Raw genomic sequence first — 23361 nt, 5'->3', positions numbered from 1 at the left:
CCTGGCTGGCAATTTCTGTTTTTTCAATTTAAATGAGATGAGAGTTTAGGAGAGTGGGGCTGGAGGTTTGAGAAGAATGGGAAAGGTACCAGATACTTCTTGTTGAATCTGCTGATGGTCTGTTCCAGATTCAGACTATTGGGCCATCTGAATCCAGGAACAGATCACGACACGAATATCACCAGGGACCTGGCTCAATATTTCGAGCAGGCTCCTGACCTCATACCAATTCTCACTTCTACACTGTAGGAGACTTGAGACTTGATCTGATGGTTCCTCTAGACTTGCTTTTCTGAGAGTGGTGATTCGTAGACACTGTGAAGACAGGCAGGTGGCACAGCCAATGAGGCAGCTAGCTGGGAGATTCCAAGGAGTGGAGCAGTTGGTGAGGAAGGAGGTTTCCGTTGAGCACAAAGGAAAGGAGAGAAGAAACAGAGCTTCAGAGCTATGGCAGCAGAAGCAGGGACACAGGTGGTCCATATGGGATCCACTTTTCCAGATGCTGCAGTGAGAATCTGAGCTTTTAGTCACCATGCAACACGTTACTGGAGATTTGATGCTTTAACTTGAGCTGACTGGGATTTGGCCACAAAGCTGTCTCTGAAGGAAAAAAAAAAAAAAAAAAAAAAAAGCAAAGACCTGTGGGCCTGGACACCAGCTATTTTATTTTCCAAAAGAGTTGGCAGGTGAGATTTCGGGAACCCATGGCCTTCCTCCTTTCTTCCCTGTCATCTCTGGGCCATGCACTAGCGAAGTAGGCAAAGTCCAAAGTTCAAGCTACCGAGTTAAACGCTCTGGTTTCTAATCCTGGTTTGTTTAAACGCTCTGGTTTCTAATTCATGTACTTGGCTGTATAATAATTGTGGAAAAGTTACTTAAGCATTCTAAATCTTAGCCTTCTTGTCTGGAAATTAAGACTACTTATCTCATAAGACTGTTCTGAGGAATAAATGAGATAATGAACCACATAACTGTCCATTTATAACAGAGGACTTAACACATAGTAAATGCTCAGTATTTGTATTGTTTCTCCACTGTCCCATCTACCCCTTTGGCTCTTCTTGATCAGTCACTGTCCTTTGTAGGCTGAGCAGGTAGTCTTGCATAGTACTCTATCCATCAGCTCACTCTGAAGCCTGCCTCTCATGATTCCTGTGTATGAGCTGCTTGAATGATAATGAATGATGTGACCTGATACTTGGGGGTAATTTAGAAATATTGCTGAGTCTCAGGTACCTTTGAAGGAGAATTTTCAGCATTGGCTGTGACAATTTATCAATAAAAACCCAAAGCATCTTAAAATATTTTATTTATTTATTTATTTATTTATTTATTTATTTATTTATTTATAGAAAGGAGGGGGGAGAGAGAGAGAGAGAGTGCACGCACTCGAACATGGGGGAGGGACAGGAGAGGGAGAGAGAGAATCCCAAACAGGCTCCACCTGCAGTGCAAAGTCTGACATCTGGCTCCATCTCAAGACCCTGAGATCATGACCTGAGCAGAAATCAAGAGTTGGATGCTTTACCAACTGAGTCACCGAGGTGCCTCTCAAAGCATTTTTTTAAAACCTCAGAAAATAATAAGTGTTGGCAAGGATATGGGGGAAATTGGAACACTTATATATTGCTGGTCGGTATGTAGGGGACACAACAGCTATGAAAAACATTGTGGTTGTTTCTCAAAAAAGTTAAACATATATTTACCACATTATCCAGAAATTTTGCTTCTCATTATATACTCATAAGAAGTGATTGTGGAAACTCAAACAAATTCATACAGCTATGTTCATAGTCGCTTCATTCACAACAGCCAAAAAGTGGAAATAACCCAAATGTCCATCACTGAATGAATATATAAACAAAATGTATTCTAACTATACAATGGCTGAATAATATTCAGGAAGGATAATTTGACACATGCTACAACAGGGGTGAAACTTGAAGACATTATGCTAAGTGAAATAAAGCAGACACAAAAGGATATATATAATATGGTTTCTTTTAGAGTATTCAAACTCAAAGAGATAGAAGGTAGAGTGGTAGTTTCCAGGGAGTGGGAGAGGGTGGGACTTAGGCTAAGGGGAGAGATCTATTATTTAGGGGCAGAGCTTCTGAAAAAATTCCGGAGGAGGATGGTGATGATGGTTGCACAACAGTGCAAAGTACTTAATGCCACAGAAGCGTATGCTTAGAAATGGTCATAATGGCAGATTTTGTGTTAATGTGTATTTCATTACAATAAAAAAACCCAAAAAATTTTATTAAATACTCTATATCTTAAGTTAAATGATTGGTCATCATCATGTACAAGAACATACATAAGAGAGGACAAGCACTGGCAATTAGCAAAATCAAACTAATAAAAATATTTACAATGTTTTACCCTTCTGTAAAGGTAATGTATCTAAACCACTGGCGCAGGGCTTGATATATATAGGCAGTCAATAAGTGGCCAATGTTTTTTAAATCATCATTACTGTTATTATTGTTTGTATCATTCATTATTTATGTTATTACTATTACTTTTATTATTATTATTAAAGTATGGTGATAGGTACCCTCTGAAGAGTTGTGGATGGAACAGAAGTCATGTGCAAGAAAGAAGGAAATGTTTCATTCCTTTTCTCTATAGTCTTAGGAAATCTTCTGGCAAAGATACGAAGTACAGAGGTTACCATGGGGCTTCTAGAACAGCCAGACACTCTTGATTTGTTAAATTCATTGATTCGCTCCATCCTTCCTTTGTTCATTTATCGAGTCTAATTAGATCCTTAGATGTAATCATCTATACTAGGTGATATGGGCATTGTAAATATGAATAAAGTTTGATTCTCCTACTAGAGACAGTAGGAGATATGTAGTTGTAGTGCATCTGGGCATGTCCTGAATGCATGGCTCTTATCATAGGCTGAAAGCTGAGCCAATCCCTTGGATGTGCTCAGGATTCTTGGCACCTGCTCTTACGTTCTGACCCTGTGTTCTTTTCCATTCCTGCCCTTCCTGAGGCGCTGTCGTGAGTTCTCCTGGTCTCGGGTCCTGTGGTCTCTTGAGAGTCTGAAGAGATGGCTGCAGCGGCAGTAGCTGGACTGATCCCTGTGCTACACTCTGTGGCTGGTGACAAATCCGGCTACTACATTGGACGGCAGCTGTGGTTTGGCTTCATTGCTGTGTATGGAGTGGTGGTGTACGTGGTCCGCATGCCATGGGCCCCCATCCATGAAGATTTCTGGTGCCACGGCAACATCACCAATGTTTGTTTAATTGAGTGTTTTGAGAAACGTTTTAGCAGTCCTGTAGTGGGAATTTGGTACTTCTTTTTCTTTATTTTCTTGGCCCTCTTCTTCCTCATGGAATTCTTCATGGCCCAGATTCGACATAAGCAGAACAAAGCCAAGTCAGTGGAGTCAGTGGCAGATGAAATGGAGGAGGGCTCCATGGTGGGAATCCAGGAGCATGTCCCTTCTCCAAAGAAGTCCATCCTGAACTTCCACCAAGAGAAGATGCTTTTGCTTTTGTACCTCCTCTACTTTCTCCTGCAGGTTGGTGCACAGTGCGTGTTTTTAGTCCTTCTCATGTACCAACACCTGCCCCTGGTGAGCCAAGCCGTCATGCGCTGCAGCACCGAGAGCTGCCCTGGACCCTATTTCTGCCTGATCCGGGGTACTATGGAGAAGCGAATGTCCATCTACACCCTCATTACCTTGTCCTTCATGATCATCCTCTTCTGCTTAGGTTTCTTCATGTACAGCATCCACCATTACCTGTTAAAAGGGCTTGCCAGTGCTAAGTTTTGGCTTGACTAACTTTTGGAAGTTTTCACTGAGAGTCTCCTTCCTTACACTAGGAAGCTTGTGTTCCTTTAAATATTGTGTCTGGGGCAGGGCTTCCTCCTGCTAACTTTCTTTGCTTTAGACCTTCATAATAAACCTTGGTTGTTCTTGTTTCCTTCCTCTACAGCCAGGCTCAAGTTGTCTAACTGTGGAGTGAGTGGTACACACTTGATAATATTTCAGTTTTCTCAAATGTACTATTTCATTTGATCCTCCCCAGAAGCCTGTAGCATTGAGCTTGCTACTTATTCTTCCAGTATCTTCCAATCAGGAAGAGTTTTCATAGTTTTAGAACTAAGAGCTTTAAAGATTCAGGAGAGATTGGTTGACTTGTGCTCTGGCCTCCCCAGTTTGTGTAATAAATACAGAGGACGTAATTCCTCTCCACAGGAGAATTCTCAGCTGGACCGGCAGAGCAGGTTTCCCAAGCTCCTCACTGTGGGCCCAGTTTCACCATCTCACTTGAGACTCCAGTGAGAACTGAATAAATCCGGATGAATCCTACTGGGGAGAGAATGAGTGTGGCTAGGGTGGGAGTGAGGTTTGGCGGAAGCAGTTCACTGAATTTCCCTGTGTCCAGGATCTTGCCTCCCTCCAAGACGGAGGGAGTTATGTTGAAACTATCTTGAGTTATGTTGAAACTCAACTCAAGTGTACACATAGGTTACTTACTAAGCATGCTTTGGGACAACTGATAAGTCCTGCTGTCAGCAAACCCAAGGTGGTTTGACCAGATATGGCTAAAGCTCTTCACATCTGGGGGGGAAGCGAAGATGGGGGTCAGAGTGAGTCTGTTACAGAAAAGGTATGGCTAGTTACCTCATCCTGTGCTGGGCAGTCACCCTGAAAAGTAATTTGAGTGACCATCCCATGCGTGAGGTTTGGGCTCCCTCCAGGTGCTTGGTGTGAGATGTGGAACAGAGGGCAGTGCCAAGAATCCCACTTTTTGGGTACAGTCTGTCTTGTCCAAGCAAGCACAGATGTTACCAAATAACTTAGTTAGAATTTTCTTGAGGCTGAGTGTGACAGACAGATCCCAAGGTGGGCCCCAATGATATCTGCCTCCTGACATCCGTGTCTTTATAGAAGTCCTCCCTTATGAATGCAGGCAGGAACTATGACTTCTACCCAATAAGATGTCACTCCTGTGATTATATCATATGATATATAACTCCATTTTAACAGGTTAGAACAAGACTTTCCCTTTCTGACTTTCAGAGGCATGCATGGCAAGGAATTGCCGGCAGCCTCTTAGAGCTGAGAGTGGCCTCCAGCTGACTGCCAGCAGAAAATGGGGTCCTCAGTCACACAACTGCAAAGGAATTAAATTCTTCCCACAACCTGAGTGAACTTTGAAGTGTATTCTTCCCCAGTTAAGCCTCCAGATGAGGATATAGCCCAGCTTACCCTTAGATAACAGTTTTGTGAAACCATGAGCAGAGGACCCATGCCTGGGCTCCAAACCCATGGAAACTGTGAGATAATATATGCATGTTTGCTTTAAGCTGCTAAGTTTGTGGAGATTTGTTACATAGCAATAGAAAACTAACACACTGACTCCAGGACCCCCTGGAGAGCCAGTGGAGGCCGAGTGGTCTCAGCCTTAACACATTTGCAGAGGCAGCTTTTCTTCCATCTCACGAAACACTTCTCCTTTGCTTTCTTCCAGCAGCTGGCCCAGTCATAGTTTAAGGGGCTTGTATAAATCTTAGCAGAGAGTGCCAGACTGAGGTGACTGTTGCTTCTGTCCCTTCTCCCCAGCCAGCCGGGGAAAGACTCTCATTGTCCTGAATGATCCATCTTGTTCTGCTCTAGTCTCAGCAAAGTGGAATCTGAGGTCCCAGCACTTTTTGTTGCACACACTATTGTAAATATGTGATCTTACTGGGCTCACACAGCACCCACCAGGCACAAAGCTTGGCAGTTGCAGCTGCTAGCTGCTCTCATCCCAGGCTGGACATCTTTGTGCACAGCTGTATGCAGGGGCCTCTGAAGCCCCATTTTGAAACTTAGCTGGGTTTATGGGGAGCCCACACCCTGTGGATGAAGATGCTTAGAGTTGTGTAGAAGGCTGGTTGCCTTTCAAAACTGTGAAAAATGTTAGGGATGAATCAACACTACAGCCAAGTGCTGGGGTATACCAGTGTCCTGAACAGTGTTTGGTACACAGTAGGGACTCAGTAAATACTGTTTGGGCAAATGGAATATAATCATGTGCTCTCAGAGAATCTTGATACTATTTCTAGGGCTTGTGGGTAATGGCAATACTATTTTTAAGTAGGTTTACTGAGAGTCAAAATTCAAAGTCTGGTTTATATCACAAGTAAACCTTGCATATCCTCTTTCCCTGGGCTCATCTTGGTTGCAGGCGATGGTGCCCAGTAGTAGGGTCTGTGCCATCTTGTTTCACAAAAGAGATAGAGGCTGTGTCAGATACTTCAGTTTAGCCACAAGGAAGGACAGTCTGCACAGTAATAGCAATCAGCTGACAGCTAGATTTGAGCATGTATTTATCTGGATAAAAATTGTTTTAGGCAGAGGAAAGAGCAAGGGTGGTTTATGGTCAGGGTTCAATCAGGAACAGAAATCACACCAATAATTCAAATGGGGAATTTGGTATAAAATCTTGGTAACTTGCAGGTGATTAGCTACTGAAGGGGATAGCAGAGGACTCTAAGTGATCTTGAGTAACAGTTGCAGGAAGCAGCTTCTGCCTCCAGGGCTGAGGGAGCATGAACAGGAGGGAATAGTATGACTACTACAGGAACGTGTAACCTGTGGGGATGAGAAAACTGCAAGAGGGTGACAAGCTTGAGTCAGAACTTATCTGTAGAAGTAGGGTAGATTGCCAGAGAGTGCAGGTGGAGCCAATCCATAGGGCTACTTAGGTGAGTGCTACCAAGTCTCTCACATACCAGAGCATTGGTTGCTGCGGCAAGAAATAGCACACTGGAATGAATTCCTTTTTTACTACCCTTGCCTCCTCGCGTCCTTCCAGTATTATCCATTTTATCTAATGACCAATCTTAACATCAAGCTACCTGGCAAAGGAGAAATGTTTACAAGGTCCAATCCCAGTATTACAAAGCTGGGCAAAAAAAAAAAAAAAAAAAAAAAGAGAGGCAATAAATTGGTAACTGGCACAGTCTACCCTTTTGGTAACTCAACTTCCATATGTATTCTCCTACACGCATCTGAACTTCCAAACAACAATGAAACAACTATGTCTCCTACCTAACAAGCCATAGATGTCTTTTGTACAAGGAGGAAGTGCTTACACTTTCTCCCAAATGGAGACACTCAAAATAGACATTACACCCATTGTTGACTGTATTCAGTACTTTCAGATTTGGTCACAGTTCCATTGAAAATTTTGTTACCTAATGGTTAAATTAAAAGTTTAATTGTAAAAAACCTGTGTATATGAGATAATAAGGGGAAGAATAAGAAAGAAAAAAATTATTACAATTTACAAATGAATATGTACACAAAAAATATGCAAAATGAATATAATCCTTGTAATAGGTCATAAAGTCATAGATGATATTTTTCCCTTCTTTACTCAACTTTTCCTTTGTCCTGAGACAGAAACTTAAGTGGTCTTTAATGACCAAATGGTCATTTCTTTTCTTTTTTAAAGATTTTATTTATTTATTCATGAGAGACACACAGAGAGAGGCAGAGACATTGGCAGAGGGAAAAGCAGACTCCCTGCAGGGAACCTGATGCGGGATTTGATCCCTGGACCCTGGGATCACAACCAGAGTGGAAGGCAGACGCTCAGCCACTCAGCCACCCAGGTGCCCCCCATATGGTCATATCTGAAGGCTCTGACTCTTCAAAAGTCTTGACTTTATCTTTTGTTGGTTTCCTATAGTTTTCAATTAACCTTTACTATTGGGCATGGAAATATTCTGGGTTCCAGAAATAGTCTTTAGTTCCCCACTGTGTGGGAGCAACTCAGTTTCCCACTGACAATTGTGATCAGTTACTCCAGCCTATAAAGTAACTCTTTTGTTCTTCTTGCCTGTTGGTTCAGCATAAGGAGCCCCAAATAGTCAAGTGGGAGTCTCATCTTCCAAATCAATGGGACCATTGTGTCCTTTGATAGAAACATTTCCCCATTGAGATCTAAGACCTTCAAACCAGAAAAGCTCATGATTGCTGGATGAGAAGTGAAAAATTCTGCCAATGTTTTTTTTAGGTATGATAGTGAGAGGAGCTTCTCTCACTTCTACCATTTGATTTAGAGGGCATATATATTCTGGCTATGTGAAATAGCACCACATGATGGTCTCTGATTCCAACCATATATTGCAGCCTGGTAAAAGATTGCACCCATATTTTCAAGGTGCCGTCTCATAATTGATATTATAATTGAGTATTCAATAAGTCATTCTACCTTTCTATTTAGAGAGCTGTTTCTGGGTGATGGTGTGGGTGTTGTGGGAAGCTGCCATGGGCACGAGCCTGTTGATACTTTGCTGTAAAATTAGTTCCTTGATCAGACACAATTCTTTGAGGTATATATCTATCTTTCAAGCACCATGAACCTCCAACCTGACACTGTGGGGCACAGTGGTGTTTTGGATTCTTAGGAATTAACATCAATTCAGAGCCTATGCCTACTGATCCCTTAGTAGTTTGGGTAATTCTTTGTCCAGTCCCTAGCCACTCTAATAAATGTCTATAAACATCTTCAGAGAAGTCTTTTTTAAAAATATTTTATTTATTAATTCATGAGACACACAGAGAGAGAGAGAGAGAGAGAGAGAGAGAGGCAGAGACACAGGCAGAGAGAAGCAGGCTCCATGCAGGGAAGCCTGATGTGGGACTCGATCCCAGGACTCCAGGATCACACCCTGGGCCAAAGGCAGGGACTCAACCTCTGAGCCACCCAGGTGTCCCTTCAGGGAAGTCTTAGAGGAATGTTTACTGTATACACTTGTGGCCATTCTGCAGAGGGTCTCTCCTTCAACCAATGGTTTCCAGATCTGTAAATTGGCTTAGGAATGGTAACTGGATGAAAGGTTATGAGTCTCCATTGCAATGACTCAAACCAGATCTTAAACCAACAGAACTAGAAGTTTTAGGTTCAGGTTGGTGAATTTTTCTGACAAAAGCCAAAGAGTAAAAATTTAACTTTGCAGGCCAGTTTCTGTCATAGCTATTCAACTCTCCTGGTGTAGCAGGAAAGCAACCATAGACAATAAGGAAACAAGTGGGTATAGTTGTATTCCAATAAAACTTTATTTATAAAAATAGGTAAAGGGCTGGATTTGGCATTTTAATAGGTGATTTCTTTTATTACTGTATGATCGGTTAACTACCAGTTGAGATCCTAATTGGCCAAAGCATTCTAATTACATTTGTTCCTGCTGCCCTTTATAGTAAATGTATTCACCTTGTCAGGCATATAACTATATGCTGCCTCTTGGCTTCTGTTACTCCAAGATTCCATTAATCCCATTGAAATCAGTGTAGCATTTCCCATGGCAATATCTAGTCTATAAATGTGAGTAACTACAGAGCTTTGAAAAGATGTAAGTACTCCTTCACTAACTTATTTCTCAAAATCTTGGTGATGGGAGGGTCTCCTGAGCCTTTTAAGGAGATGTGGTTGAGGGGATGGATATGCGTGTTGCACATGATAAATACACACCAACATTCCTATCTTCCTAAGCCTTCAGAGTCCTACCTCCCTATCAGATCACAGAAATGAAGGCATTTTACTCTCACTAAAGAGAAGTCACTACTGAGTCCAAGAGTCAGTTGACCATCTAATAAAATGCCAGAGCCTTTTCTAGCTGCATAATTTAAAATACAAGATCTAGAATCCCTAGCAAATGCACATATATAAATTAATTTGTTCTGATATATTTTGTTCTCCATGTTCTAAGTCTCTTAGAATCCACTCCCACACAGATTCCCAAAGTTTCTGCCAACATATATATTAGACAAGTCTTGTAACTCATTTAAAGTATAAGCCATTTCCTCCTGGGTCATACTATGTGTCTGAGTCCCTGAAACATGCTGAGATTTGACCCAAGTTGTGAGTCTAGTAACAACAAGAGGTGATGATAGTGCATCTTGAGGAGAATAAGCATCCTTGTCAAGACATCTGCCCCAGATGAGCTCCAGAGTTTTCTAGCAAAGGAAGGCTAGTCATTGTAGTACTGATCTGCTTCTATTGCAAAGAAATGCTCAGAGTGACTTGGAGATTTTAGAATCTCAACTTGAATCCTACCAGATTTCCTCATTCCAAATTTCAAGGTCTCATTGTTTCTCAGAGTTCTAATTTTCACATAAGAAAGTTGTAAAGGCTGCAAATTCAACTGCTGTTGTAATTCAGCCACTTGAACAGTTAAATTTGATTCAATATTGGTTACAAGAAATAAAATATTATATCAGGGCTGCCATGGAAGCTCTCTGATTCTCAGATTATGATCCTAAGCTTGTTTTTTTTTTTTTAAACAGTATACTCAGGAAAGTCAGTTCCACACCACAGTCCTTGTCATTACTACTGCCATAACAATAAGTGCAGCAGCCTCTTGGGCTCCCAGGGCATTTGCTATAATTAACACTTCATCACAAGTGATAATTTAATTAACTGGAATGCCACTCCTTATCATGGATGACTAGCATCTGATTTTCCACTGACAAGGAACTCAGCACTGCCCTTTGATGCAAACACCTGACCAAACTCATTCTCAAATCCTATCTCTGAGTGTCTGTCTCCCCAGACCTTCCAATATCAATTTGATGTCAGGGTCCAATCAGGAGACAGACCCCACACCAGTAATTTGAACAGGAAACATTTAATATAAAGAATTATAGCTTATAAAAGAGTTAACTACTAAACTAGAAGAAAAACTACTATTTCTAGGGCTGAGAGAGAGTAATTTAGGAAGAAACTAAGAACTTAGAAGAGCTCTCCCAACTACTCAATTCAAGGCTGATTCAGACCTACTTAGAGAGGCGTGGCTGCTATAGGATCACACAGCCTGCCAGTGCTAAGGAAACTTGTTGGAGAGTGTGGGTCAGAGCTAGTCCATAAACATGGTCCGTTGGATGGTGGAGAAACTTGCTGGAGGGCATTAGCAGGCTGGAGCTGGTCTGTAAGAGTTACTTAGGTGACTAGTACCAAGCCTCTAGCATTACCCCTCTACTGTCTATGTGCCTAAAAATAGCAGGCTAAATTGTGAAAGGAAATCTCTTTACTTTTACAATGTCATTTCAGTGCCCTCTATTGATGAAGACTATACTGACACTGAGCCAGCTGACAAAGGAGAAATGTTTGTTAAGGTTGAGCTCCCATATCACAGAGCAGTGTAAAAAGCATGAATTTAGTGCTGAGAAGCAATAAATTGATAACTGGCAAAGGACTGAATAAATTTTGTGCGTTTAATGGACAACAAGAAGGTCAATATAGCTGGAAGTGAGCAAGTAGGACAGAGACGATGGTGGGAAATGAGGTCTGAGAAGCAGAGAGGTAGATAAGGTCAGATGTTTTAGGCTATATAGATCATGGTAAAGACTTTGGATTTTAATTCAAGTGATGAGAAAACATTGGACAGTTGAGAGCAGTGATGTGATATAATCTGATTTATTTAAAAATTAGGTCAGTCTGTGGATACTTGACTTTAGAAGCAAGAGTGGAAATAAAGGAGGGTCAGTCTACCAAGCGCCAGCTAATACATTCCATCCTCTCTAGGCTACACCCTCTCTTGTGTTCTAACCAGGGTTAACAAATGTCTTCGTTGGACTGGGACAACTAGTTTTAGACAACCTACTATAGGGCCACTCTAGTTTTGACACAACTCAAATTCTCTCCTTTCCTGAAAACAAGCCTGACATTTCAAGATTGTTAGAATTTCTAGAAGCGACTGCCACTCATTGCTATGTTTAGGAATGCCTGAAGTCCAGGTAATTCCTCAAGACCTTCTCCCTAACACCTAAGAGTCTTCTCTTCCTTGCTCTTCATGAAAATACTATCATGCCATTAGTCTAATTCCTGATGTAGAGTGCTGGCATTCCTCTAACTTAAGATGCTCTAGAGAGGAGTCAAGGAGAGTCCCATTGACAGTAGATCAACTTTGAGGATCACCATACCCTGAAAGGAGTTTCCAGAAGAAATCTTTCCAGTTTCCTGAAAGGATGTTTAAGATGACAGGCATATGCAGAAGGTAAAGCCATCTTTCATTTCTTGCTGGATCTTAGAACAGAGGCCAGGTCACCTGCTTTATCTGACTCCATTGCTCCCCTAGCCAAATAAAAATTCCTAGGTAGGTGAAATAGAAGTTTGCCTCATGATGCCTCTGGCCCTTTTACCTAAACCATTACCCTCTTGCACATTTTGTCATGCTTTCCCTTCTTGTCTGTGCTCTCTCCTCAGTGCTGATAACCATTGCTCCCATTTTCCATCAAAACCTCTCAAATCTTTTATTTATACCCTCAGACCTTTGGTTTCCTCTGCGATGTAATGGAGTGAAAGAAGCTTAAAAAGTTTCCTCTCTAAGGGAAATTGCGTTTTAATAGAAATGTCTGATACCTGTGGTTCACGATGTTTGGTCTAAATAAGAACAACTTGCAGAGCTTGCTAAAATGCACATTGATGGGCTCCAACCTCCAAGTACCTGAGAGCAGAAGGTTTTATTGAGTATCAGGAATCATGCCACACATATCATTACATGCAAATGTCTTAAGTATATTTCCTGATTCCAAAACCGGGTCACATGGAATCTCAATGGGGCCTCAGTGAAACACCTGGGCTAAATGACCAACCTATTTGAAGGGAGATTTTGATGTTATTTAAATAACTGTAAAGAGTGCCAAGTTCTGCCCTGTGTCTCCTCCCGGTGGGATTCCTTGGGAAATTATATATATGGGCTTGTAGCCAATTAGAAAATGAGTGTTACACTATTATTAGCTGGAATAATGTCTAATCACGTACAACATAGCACGCTGTGAAGGCTGGATTGGAGCCCATTATTTTGGCTCATGGTCCATTCAGGGTCTTTCGCACCCCCCTCCCCACTTTCAACAGCCTAATTCTTGGGCTAATATACCCATATATGCTGTGAAGAGCAAGAGATTGAGAGACTGCTGAGCCCACTTACCCAGCAAGCCATATGGAAATAAATGGAGAGAAAGATTAGAAAGAGATAGAGATTTATAGAAAGAATGCTTAGATCTGCTTATTACATAGAGGCTGGATAATTAAAAAGTACAAGTCAGAGTGTCTTGTATGTATACTGACCTTTTTTTTTTTTTTTTTTTTTACCATGCAGTAATCCTATCCATTAGCAACTGTGGCCCAATTAGTGTCTAGTACTCTGACCAATCAGATCAATAGCCACATCCTTGAGGGGAGAAAGGAAGAAATGCGCAGAAACAGACTTGATGTAGGAAGAGTTTGCAGGTCAGGTCAGACCTAAACAGTTGACACCAAATTATAAAGCAGAAGTGAGGCCCAGTTCATGAGGGATGTCTCAGTTTGGTGACATGCTCCTATGGCTGTGTTTAATGCCTGCCATGGACCATCCCTCCATTCCTTTTACGCCTGTTCAGGAAAGCATACAAAATACAAGGAAGGGTAATTTCATTATAGGGTAAATCCAGTATCTGTTCTAGTTGGTTAAAGGTATGATTTGCAAACCTTGGCACTTTAATTATTAGTGGATCCTCTTATGGGTTGTGACCTTGTGCACAGGTTCTGGGAGAGTGCATTCCCAGCCTGCTCCCGTAGCTACTCTCTCCAGCCCTTCTACTCCTCTGTTCTTCCCCTACCAACCTTGGACTCCAGAGCTCAGGGTTTGGATGGTGGGGCAGGGAGGAGAGAGGCTCTGGAGAAGCAGGGAGGTTGGCTCATGTTCTGTAATTCCTAAAATGGACTCGATCATCCACTGGGTGTGTGTGTGGGGGGCAGTTTGTTGTTATAATTGTATTCAACTAAGATACGTGGATTTCTGGGACAAATTATTTTTACACAGGGAGTTATTCTGGAAGCTTTGTCAGAGCCAGTTTAATAATAAAACAAAACATTTTTAGTCTTTAAATTACTTTAATATACATAATCTTATCTCTTCCCTCTCTCCTTCTTTTCTCCCTCCCCCCTCTTCTTTCCTGCATTTATTCAAAACCAATTTTGTGCATTTCCAAATACTTGGTGGGGGGTGGAGCTGCTCTTCTATCTTGTGGATTATCCATTCAATTCCTCTGTTCTATTTCCTTGTCAACCTTTGGCCATTTTTATGTTAACCTTTTCATTGGAAGGAAGACTGGATAAATTGCTGAAATAAGGTTAGAGATTATCACTGGATTCGGATTTCCCATGTTTTTCCCAGCCTCCTTCCCCTTTGTAGGCTCTGAGGGGGTGATTTGGCCATTCGGTGTATTTTTGTAACCTCTGAGAAACAGGAGAAGAGGAGGGTTGTGGAAGAGGGAAGATACGATTAAACCAGTGTAGACATTGTTAAGAAATTTATTTGCAATTCTTATTTTTTGGTGTTTTTTGTTTGTTTTTTAAATAACATCATTCCTTAGATAAAAATGCAATCTTACAGGAATATACATAGCGTCTCACACAGAGATGACCCTGAAGCTCTTCTCGAAAGGTTACCCCTTCTAGATTCCCTGGCCTTTCTCGAGGGTGAGAAGGCGCAGCAGGCGAGGCCTTGACAATGGGGTTATTTGATGATTACAAACTGTACAACAGTATTTACAACAGTAAGACTGCGACATCGTGAAGCCTGGAGAGGAAAGTGTGGGGTGTACAAGGGTGTGGGGGTGGTGACAGGCAGGGGATGACAATGGAGGCACTGTCCATCTTTCTGCATTGCTCTGAGAGCAAGCATGACACAGTTTGGTTTAGGGGCATGAAATTGGGCCTGGGCAGGAGGACATGAGGAGAGGAAGGAGGAAGGGGCTGTTTCTGGAGCCTCTTATATGGACGGGAGTTTCGCTTGGCAGCTCTAGGGCTTTAAAATAAAACAAGCAGATGACGAGAGTAACAGACCTTCCAGTGCTTTAGCAGCTTGGGACCTGCCACCCTATTTCTTAAGGGACTTGTGTGTTTCTCTGCAGGTGGTTCTCCACTCCTACCGTCACAGATTTGTCTAAGTTTGTTTACGCCTTTGATATCCACATCCTGGTTTGTCCCTGACCCTATTCCCACGAGGCTCTGGAGGAACAGCACACGTTCTGGGCAGGAGAGGAAGCTGCTACAGGGTTGTGCCTAATCTAGTTGAGAAACCAAGAGATGGGTTATGAGTCTGGGAGGATAGGATGCAGCTTGATGCGTGGGTGGTGTGATGTGTGCAAGCAGAAAAGTGCCCATAGCATTCAGGTCACTGGAGTTGCCTCACGGAGGAGCCCTTTGCACAGGGTTGTTTGTTTATAGCGTCCACCTTGCTTCCCAAGGTTTCTTTTCTTTTCTTTTCTTTTAAGCTTTGATGTAGTTTCCCCATGTTGGGAAATCTCAGGGGAGGGGGTTTGGCACAGGACACAGTGACCTGTCCTCTTTTGCTCCTCCTGTGACCCTGTAGAAGGGAGCCTTCTCTTTCCTCTCTGGGTTGCGGGCTCAGGAGAGACTGCATGCAGAGTGTCTGAGGCCCGCAGGCATGCAGTACGGCGTGCGTCAGCAGTGACCCACTGCCCGGCTGGTGCCCGCTCATTCCCGTCCCTCTGCTTACACACTCGAGGAGCATCAGAACAGTTCTCTAGGCTCAAACAGTGAATAGGAAAAATCCTGTCCATTTCTGTGTTTCTTCACATAGAAATTACCCTCCCTTAAGATTTACAACCTCTTCACCAAGAGACCTCTTTAATAATGACATAGGTGAAACACTTTCTTATGTATGAGGTACACCAATGATTTTTAGATGGCAAATTTATAGTAAATGTTGGATTTAGGGTAGATTAAATGTCATGTTGCCCTTTCTAGGAACCTTATCAAGTCAGATTAGATTCTGGAAAGTCGGATGCATGGGACGCCCTCCAAAAGACGGTACAGCTATGAAGAGGCCAGTATGCAATCTGAAGGGAGAATATTTGACTCTGGTGATGTAACATTTCAAGCTTTTGTTTAATTATCTAGTCTTTGTCTTTTGTCTTCCTTAATTTAGTGGAGACTGAGGGGAGTTCTGTGGAAGTCCCAACTCTTGACTCTACTCTCAGTGTTGAATTGATTTGTTCAACTCAGCTCAATATATTTTGCTGGCAATCTCTAATTCCCTTTCAGAGACTGATCAAAGGGCTTTTCCAGTATATCGGAGAGCTGAAGAATCTACCACTGCATCTTTTCTGGAGCAAGCCTCTTAAAATCATGTGAGGGAAAAGTCTGATTGTAGATGTAGTTGTATCTCTCAATGTAGATAAATAATATTTAGTTCACAGTAATAATAGGGCCCGATGGCACTATTTCTACTCAAGGAAGTTACTCTGGTCCTCTCTCCACATCTCTCTATACAGTGCTCAGCCCTTTGGGAGGACAATATCATTTGTGCAGGGCTCAACCCCAGCACCTGCACCTGTCTGTTAAGGAAGTGTGTGTGTGTGTGTGTGTGTGTGTATGAGGATGAAAGTGTGTATGAGTGTGTGTGTATGTGTGGTGTTCAAGTGTGTTCCAACCATGTGGAAGTCTGGCAGAAACCACTTGCTACATTGGTATCTGGCTTCACAAAGCAAGGTTTCATTGCTTTGAAATAAAAAAAAGTTAAAACCAGAACTAGCTTCATAAACTATTTAAGAATCTGCATATTGGACTACTCCCAACTCCCTGTTCTGACAAGACTGAGGGGAGGAAAGGAAAGTGGGGGTTGGGCAGGAGGCTGGAATAGAGAGAATGGCTTGGGGAAAGGGAAAAACTATGCCATCCCTGATAGTTGTAGGACACTTCGTTTCCTTGTCTCTTTTCCTTATGTCTCTTCAGAGGGAGCTGATGAGGAACCTGGATGTGGTGACCAAGAGCTTCACTATGAACTGACCTGGGCTCTTATCAGCGAGTGTTTTACTAAATTGGGGCTTAAATGGGTCTCTTGAAAACAAATTGCCCTTTTGTGGCCTCTTTGCTAAAGGGTTTCTAACTCTTAGACAATGATATTTCATTTTTTCCCCAGGTCCCTCAGGATGGAGATGCCATTATCCTCTTCAGCAAAATTTATAATTATGGTTTGATGAGGCTAAAAGCCTGACTACCAGACTTACTCTGTATGCCTAAATTAGGTTCTTGTTACACATCTTGACCTTTAGGAATGATGGGTAGGTATCAAATGGCCTCTACGAAACCCTTTTGATGACTTCCAAACTCCTCATTTTCAGGGTGTTCTTATGTCTCAGGCATTGAATGGGATCCTTCTCCTGTGGTTGTCTTACTATCTATAGCTTAATGATCAGGAGATAATCTGGAAGGAAAATATTTGTGAGAAACTGATAGCTTCACTCCAGACAAGCCCCGGAAGAAGCAGGGTCGCAGGATAAAGACAGAGTAAGGAAGTCTTGTTCCTTTGTCCTTGGACCTCCCAGTCAGAGGGCAGCCTGTTAGACTCAGAAGGTGATGGGAGGGATTATGACTAATAACCTTTGAAGCAGAGCAGAGAAAAATTCATGGTTCAAGCCAAAATCTAGGAAAACTTTCTTCTCTTTTTGCCTCAAGAGCAAAAGAAACTTCTAGAAACAGGCAGAAAGAAGACAACTGAAAATCTCCCTGTTTAATATAGCCAGACACATGACTATTAAAAGGCCAAAGTGTAGAAATACAATAAGCCATTCAGATGAAAAATAAAAATCATGCTCTCAGAGCTTACACTGCACTTCTTCAGGTCCTTTTGGTCCTCAGCCATTGGCTGCTTTCTCTTTGCCACTCACAAGTTCTCAGAAGACTTGATGGTTATGTTTTACAAGGTCATAGGCAAAGTTCTGCTCTAGGTGGGGGGCAGATATCACTTAATACACAGGGGGTGAGGTTTGTGATTTTATGAATCATTTTATCCATCTGTCATGATGACAGGTATCTTTTTTTAAAGATTTTATTTATATATTAGAGAGAGAGAGCTAAGAAAGAGAGAAATAAAAACAAGTTATTTTTAAAAAATTTTTCTCTAAGAAAGAGAGAGAAAGAGACAGAATGAGAAGGGGAGGAGGGGCAGAGGGAGACAGAGGAGCAGATTCTCTGCTCAGCAGGGAGCAGATGCAGGACTTGATCCTAGGACCCTGGGATCATGACCTGAGCCAAAGGCAGATGCTTAGCTGACTGACCCACCTAGGCACCCATGATGACAGGTATCCTCTGTCAGTACCATACCAGTTGATCATGAGGTCAGGCCATAGAGACCCATCACCCTCCACAGGGAACTCCCATCTAAAACTCCTTTCCTTGCCAGCAGCACAGGGCCAGGTTCCCTTGGCACTGCTGATTTTGCTCTTGTAGGGTGCAAGACCAGCTGGCCTTCTGACAGAGCTGACTAGAAAGAAGGGACTCTGTAGGTGTGAGTGGTGGAGGGCAAGGGGGCACACTTAGGCAGGGCCTTAGGGGTAGCTGGCATAAGCCCAGCGTGTAGCCCATGCCACTGGCCAATGAGATTTGGTGATGCAGAAGACAAGTCCAAAGGGAAAAAAGAAAGCAGCATGAAAGTTTGAGTGAATGTGTGAGTGGTGTGAGTGGTGTGTGTGTGTGTGTGTGTGTGTGTGTGTGTGTATGTGTTTGTGTCTGTGGTCAGTTAAGATGCCAAATTTCTATCTAGGGACCACATGTATAGCAAGAATCAGTTATCAATCCAAAAGGGCTTCGCTCTCCATCACAACTAAAATCTTAGCAGAACGGTGGTAGGTATCTTGGAAAACTGGACAAAGATGACACCTAACTGTAATTTCTAGAAGGCCTCATGGCACTGAAAAGGAACCAAAGAAGTTTGGAGGGTTTAGTCTTGGAGAAACAGGGAGAAACCCTTCTGCTTCTACACTGTTAGTGTACCTGGGAACATTCAGCGTATTTCTCCACTTTTTCATGAATCAGTCCTTAAAAGTGAAACTCATCTTCACTTGTCCCAAGTAGGTCGCTCCTGTAAAGGGCTGGGAACATACTGGCACTGGAAGACATTCCCTGGGTAAATCCTAGATGAATGTTTGGGTCCTGTTTTCCCTAAATCACTCCCTTTTCAACCATCATTGTTGAAATCTATTTGAAGGAAACAGCATGGATAGGATGATGTTCTAGGTAGACGCAAATAGGCGTAAGAGATGCTCCCACAGTGTCTCTGGTTCCATTATCACTGCGAACTCCTGACGTGTCCTCCCCAGTCCTGGTCCCAGTCCTCTCCCTGTCTGCCATGCACATTAGGGGAGACCTGGAGGAAATCCTGCTCCAGAGCAAGGAGAGGATGAAGTGAATGAGACAGAGCTGACTTTGGGATGGACAAAGCTTTTACCTGGTTGCTGTTCTCTGGCCCCTGCTATCTGAGTTTGGGTAGAGCAGTTGCCAGAGGGAGGATTCCCTTCCCTCCAGCCAGCCCGACTCTAGCTCATCCTCTCATTCAGTGTGCGCTTTCCTGAGGAGGCCACCGAGGCAAGTTCACGCAGTGGAAGTGAACAGAAAAGCCAGCCACCTCTCCCATGGGGGATGCTCACGGGGCAGGACTGTCCCGAGACCAAGTCCCAATCAACTGGAGCAGAGTGGATAGAATGAAGACAGGATTAAGACATGTCCTGGTCTCTCAAAGCAAGTTGTAGGATGGATATACTTCTTGTATAGTTTTGGAAAAATGGAGGGAAACGGAAGTGAACACAAGATATGCAAAACAGTAATGTCCAAACCTGTGTGTGGATTGCAGAATAATGATTTACACTGGTGATACCTTTGCTCATCGTACAAATTAAAATAATATTTGTTCCCTTTCCCCCAACCACATATAGGAAAGCACTTCAGAGTTCAAGGGTAAAGCTTGTACACTCCAAATACAAAATGATTTACTTACATGCAGCAAAATATACAAGAAGTGAATTCAAAAACAAACTTAATTCAATTCATTATATTCGCTTGGCACAATTGCAATTCAGTTTTAAAAAAATATTTGTAAAATACTGAAACTGACCTGAATTCAAGTATAACGGTTTCTTCAACAGAAACATTATCAATGCAATAAAACATTACACGGAATATATCGAAGCAAAACGCCTTCTTGAGTTTTTCCCTTAAATTTCTGTGTGTGTGTGTGTGTGTGTGTGTTTTAAATACAGTTTTAATGCCAACACAACTCACAATTGTATTTTTAAAATGAATATTATTGCATTGTTTTTGCATATCTTGTGGACAGAAAATGTAAAGAGTTACTGATTCCCATTTCAGAAGCAGAAACAGTGGTTTGTTTTTGCTTTCAAATGGCCCCAGATTCAGATCTCCCCACGGTTAGACCAGAAAGGGGGAGCTGCACACTCATTCACACATGGGTGCATATACATGGACAACCCACTATGCACACACAGAACACACACACTCGCGGAGACTCTCTCACCCATGCTTCTCTCCGGCACCCACAGACACACCCCGCAGTAAAAAGAGCCCAACTCAATCACCCATATGTGCAAGACCATATCAAGTGCGTTACCTTTAAATTATAAAACCAAACCCAAAAAATTTTTGTTACTACCTACAGAAATCATAACAAATTATTGCGTATACACAATGGCTGGTAAAACTTGCCCACGATGGCTCTATGGATGGAGCCTACCGTAGAAAAAGAAAACCACAACCGTTTAAATAATACAGTAAAACCAAACCCAATTTACATTTGCAAAAGTGAAAACAGTAAGGTGGGTGGCTACAAAGCTTTGTAAACACTTCTTCCTCCCCTCCCCCTGGGAAAACAAAATTAAAATAAAACAAAAACCAAACAAAACCTGAAAACTGCAACATGCCATCAAGAAAAATGTCAAACCACAAAACAAAAGAGCGCTTGACAGAAGCTCAGCAGCACCTCGTCTTGCCAGGGGCTGGTTGCCCCTTCCCTGGCAGGCCCAGCCGCTGCTCTGAAGCGAGGTGGGCCTGTGCACGGCCTGTGATCCTGGGGCAGAGGGATGGGGGTGGTGGGGAGCCTTGGCCGTGAGGCTGCCGCATGCCCCTCATCGTGCCCTCCGCCCTCCTCCACTCCTGTCTCCTGAGCTCCTGAGCTCCTCTCTCTGTTCCTCCTCCCCCCTGGGATGGGGCTGGGTCCTCGCTGAAGTCCCACTCCTGCTTCCTTCTACAAATCCACAGGGCCCTGGCTCTATGGAGACAGTGAGGCTCATACGGAATATGTGCAAAATGGATTTTTTTTTACAAGCAAAGTTGAAAGACACCCGTTTGACATAGGGTCCTTTTGGTGAGGGCTACGGCAGGAAGCTGAGGCTCTCCTTCACGCCCGGAGGTGGGGGCAGGCGTCTCTTCTCTTGCTCTCCCTCCCTGATTCTTCCACTCCTCCTCACCACTCTACCTCTTGGACACGACACACACTAGGCTTGCTGCCTTCCTTCCCCCCGGAAAACGGACTCTGCACACCACCCAACTCTGCGTCTTGTCCCAACGAAATGAATGAAGACGCTGTTCCGGTTAACTCCAGGTCACGAGAACAGTGAGGCACTTCTGAAACGAACCCATTAGGAACATTGAAACAAATAAAAAACCCAGCGTCTCCCCAGCCCTGGCTCCTACAGGCTGCCGGTGTGGGCTCTGCTGTCCTGGAGCTCTTCCTCGCTCTTCTGACATGCCAGGGCGGCCGTGCAGGCGTCGCCCACGTGACCCCCCGCTTTGTCCTGCCCGGGGTCCCTGCAGTTAACAAAAGGTAGGAGGGTGCCGTTGGGGCTCTGCTGGGCGCCCCCACTGAGGATGTTGTCAGCGGCGTTCTCCATCTCCTCTATGGTCATGTCACAGGCGTCAGCCAGCTCCTGGGTTGTGACCTCGATAAACTTGGGATCTTGAGCAAACTGCCCCAGTCCTTCTGAAATCAAGACCTGAAGTGGGGAGGGAGGACCATGAAGAACCAAAGAGGAACATTATTCCCGGAGGACAGCTCTTCTCTCTGGGGCTGGAGCAAGGGGCTTGTAACTGGGAACCTTGGGAAGTGAGTGTGTGTGTGTGTGTGTGTGCGCGCGCGCGCAGGTGTGTAGGTGTGGTGGGAGGCGTGCTCGCAGGAAAGGAGCTGACGCGGAGCATTGCCTGAAGGAATCAGGGGTGTGCAGGCTGGAGGACAGCTGTTTCAGCTGGGGCACTCACTAACTGTTGTCAAATACCTGGAAGCTTGGCTCACAGAGGGACCACAGGGTGCTGCTGTGCTGCTGCCCAGCTGGAACCGGGCCTGCCCTGTCTTCTCTCCCCGCCCCCCGCACCCCTACATGCCCTCCTGTTATTCTTGCCCAGAAACCCTCACTCTCCTTTGGGGAAACCATTACCTCGCGCCCCTTGCCCACTGCTGGCTGGCAGTCTCTGTGGGGGTGAGGATCCTGGAGTATGATGTGTGCAAAACACCATGCATGTCTGCACCTGCCTCTGCTTCCGCTCCAAAGGGCCAGCAGGTGATCCCAGGGCGGCCCCCTCCTTTCTAGTGGCTGCTTTAGTGACTGGTCTTGGGGAAAGTGACTCAGCTACGAGCCAGGGTAGGGGATGCATAGTGAAGCCTGGAATGCCTCTCTCTTGGGTCCCTTTGCCCTGTTCCCCCGCTCCATCACTCTTTATTTCCTCTCCTGCTTGTATTTTCCTCAGAGCTCCCACCCTGTGCGGCATGCTGCATAAATGTTTATTTGTGATCTCTCTCTCTCCTCACCATGGCATGGGCTCATGAGAGCAGAAACGGTCTCTCGGCTGTATCCCTGCACCTAGAACAGTGCCTGTATGTGGTTGGCACTCAATTGGGAGTGGTGAACTGAATGAGAAATAACCAAGGCAAAGGGAAGAACAAGGTTTTGGAGCTAGGAGGGGCCTTAGAAGTCCTCTGGTTTAACTCTCTACCTCTTGCATGAACAGCCCGATGACTGGATGGGCGTTATCTCTGCTTGCATACGTCCAGTGATGGTGGGCTCACTCCTTTATAGGAAAACCCTCGTCCTTTTGGAAAAGCTCTGTTGGAAAGATCTTCCTCACATAACCTGAAATCTGCCTGCCTGTCTGGTAGGTTGATTTGCCACTCCATTTCTGCACTCAAGACACCCTGCCCAGGACGTGAGGCACCTTACAGATTTGAGGTGCCTGTTGTGGCCTCTGGAGCAGTCCCCCGTCCAAGTCTGCTTCCCTAACTCCCTCAACCGGATCTCGTATGAAATCACTTCTGGGGACCTTGCCAACCCCTTGCTGTGTCCTCCTTGGGGCACGTCCCCTGAAATGTGCTGCCAGGATCACATTAGATGCTCTGGCTGGGGCAGAGGACAGAGGAACTGGAAGCACTCTTGCTCTAGAATAGTGATTCTCAACCCTAGCTGGGCCTTAGAATCATCACAGGGCTTTAAAAAATACCCATTTAATGTGTCCCTAGGTTATTTTAATAAGCCCGAAGCTTGAGAACCAC

The 23361-nt window shown here is 43.8% G+C and overlaps 2 protein-coding genes across 41 annotated transcripts in view; one reads left to right on the top strand and one right to left on the bottom strand.

Annotated features, from left to right (window-relative positions):
* Positions 1-364: 364 nt before the first annotated feature.
* Positions 365-15921, top strand: LOC112668978 (uncharacterized). 2 transcript variants are annotated; one of them, XM_049102508.1, is made up of 3 exons: positions 365-686; positions 3008-3541; positions 15777-15921. In XM_049102508.1, exons 2-3 carry the CDS (start codon positions 3065-3067, stop codon positions 15849-15851), a joined length of 552 nt encoding a protein of 183 aa, XP_048958465.1. In that variant the 5' UTR covers positions 365-686; positions 3008-3064; the 3' UTR covers positions 15852-15921. The 2 variants fall into 2 exon arrangements, with proteins under 2 accessions (XP_048958465.1, XP_025317454.1); XM_025461669.3 differs by lacking the exon at positions 15777-15921 and having other exon boundaries at positions 370-686; positions 3008-3958.
* Positions 14300-23361, bottom strand: part of CACNA1C (calcium voltage-gated channel subunit alpha1 C) — a 746601-nt gene continuing 737539 nt past the window's right edge. For all 39 annotated transcript variants that reach the window (XM_025461617.3, XM_035706871.2, XM_035706874.2 and 36 more), the window contains one exon: positions 14300-21814. In XM_025461617.3, coding sequence (XP_025317402.3) covers positions 21512-21814 — 303 coding nt within the window. In that variant the 3' untranslated portion in view covers positions 14300-21511. The remainder of the gene's footprint in view (positions 21815-23361) is intronic.

Source organism: Canis lupus, chromosome 27 (assembly GCF_003254725.2).
Source record: "Canis lupus dingo isolate Sandy chromosome 27, ASM325472v2, whole genome shotgun sequence".
NCBI classification, from domain to species: domain Eukaryota; kingdom Metazoa; phylum Chordata; class Mammalia; order Carnivora; family Canidae; genus Canis; species Canis lupus.
The sequence above is the reverse complement of the archived record's forward strand: the minus strand, read 5'-3'. Positions and strand labels throughout refer to the sequence as shown.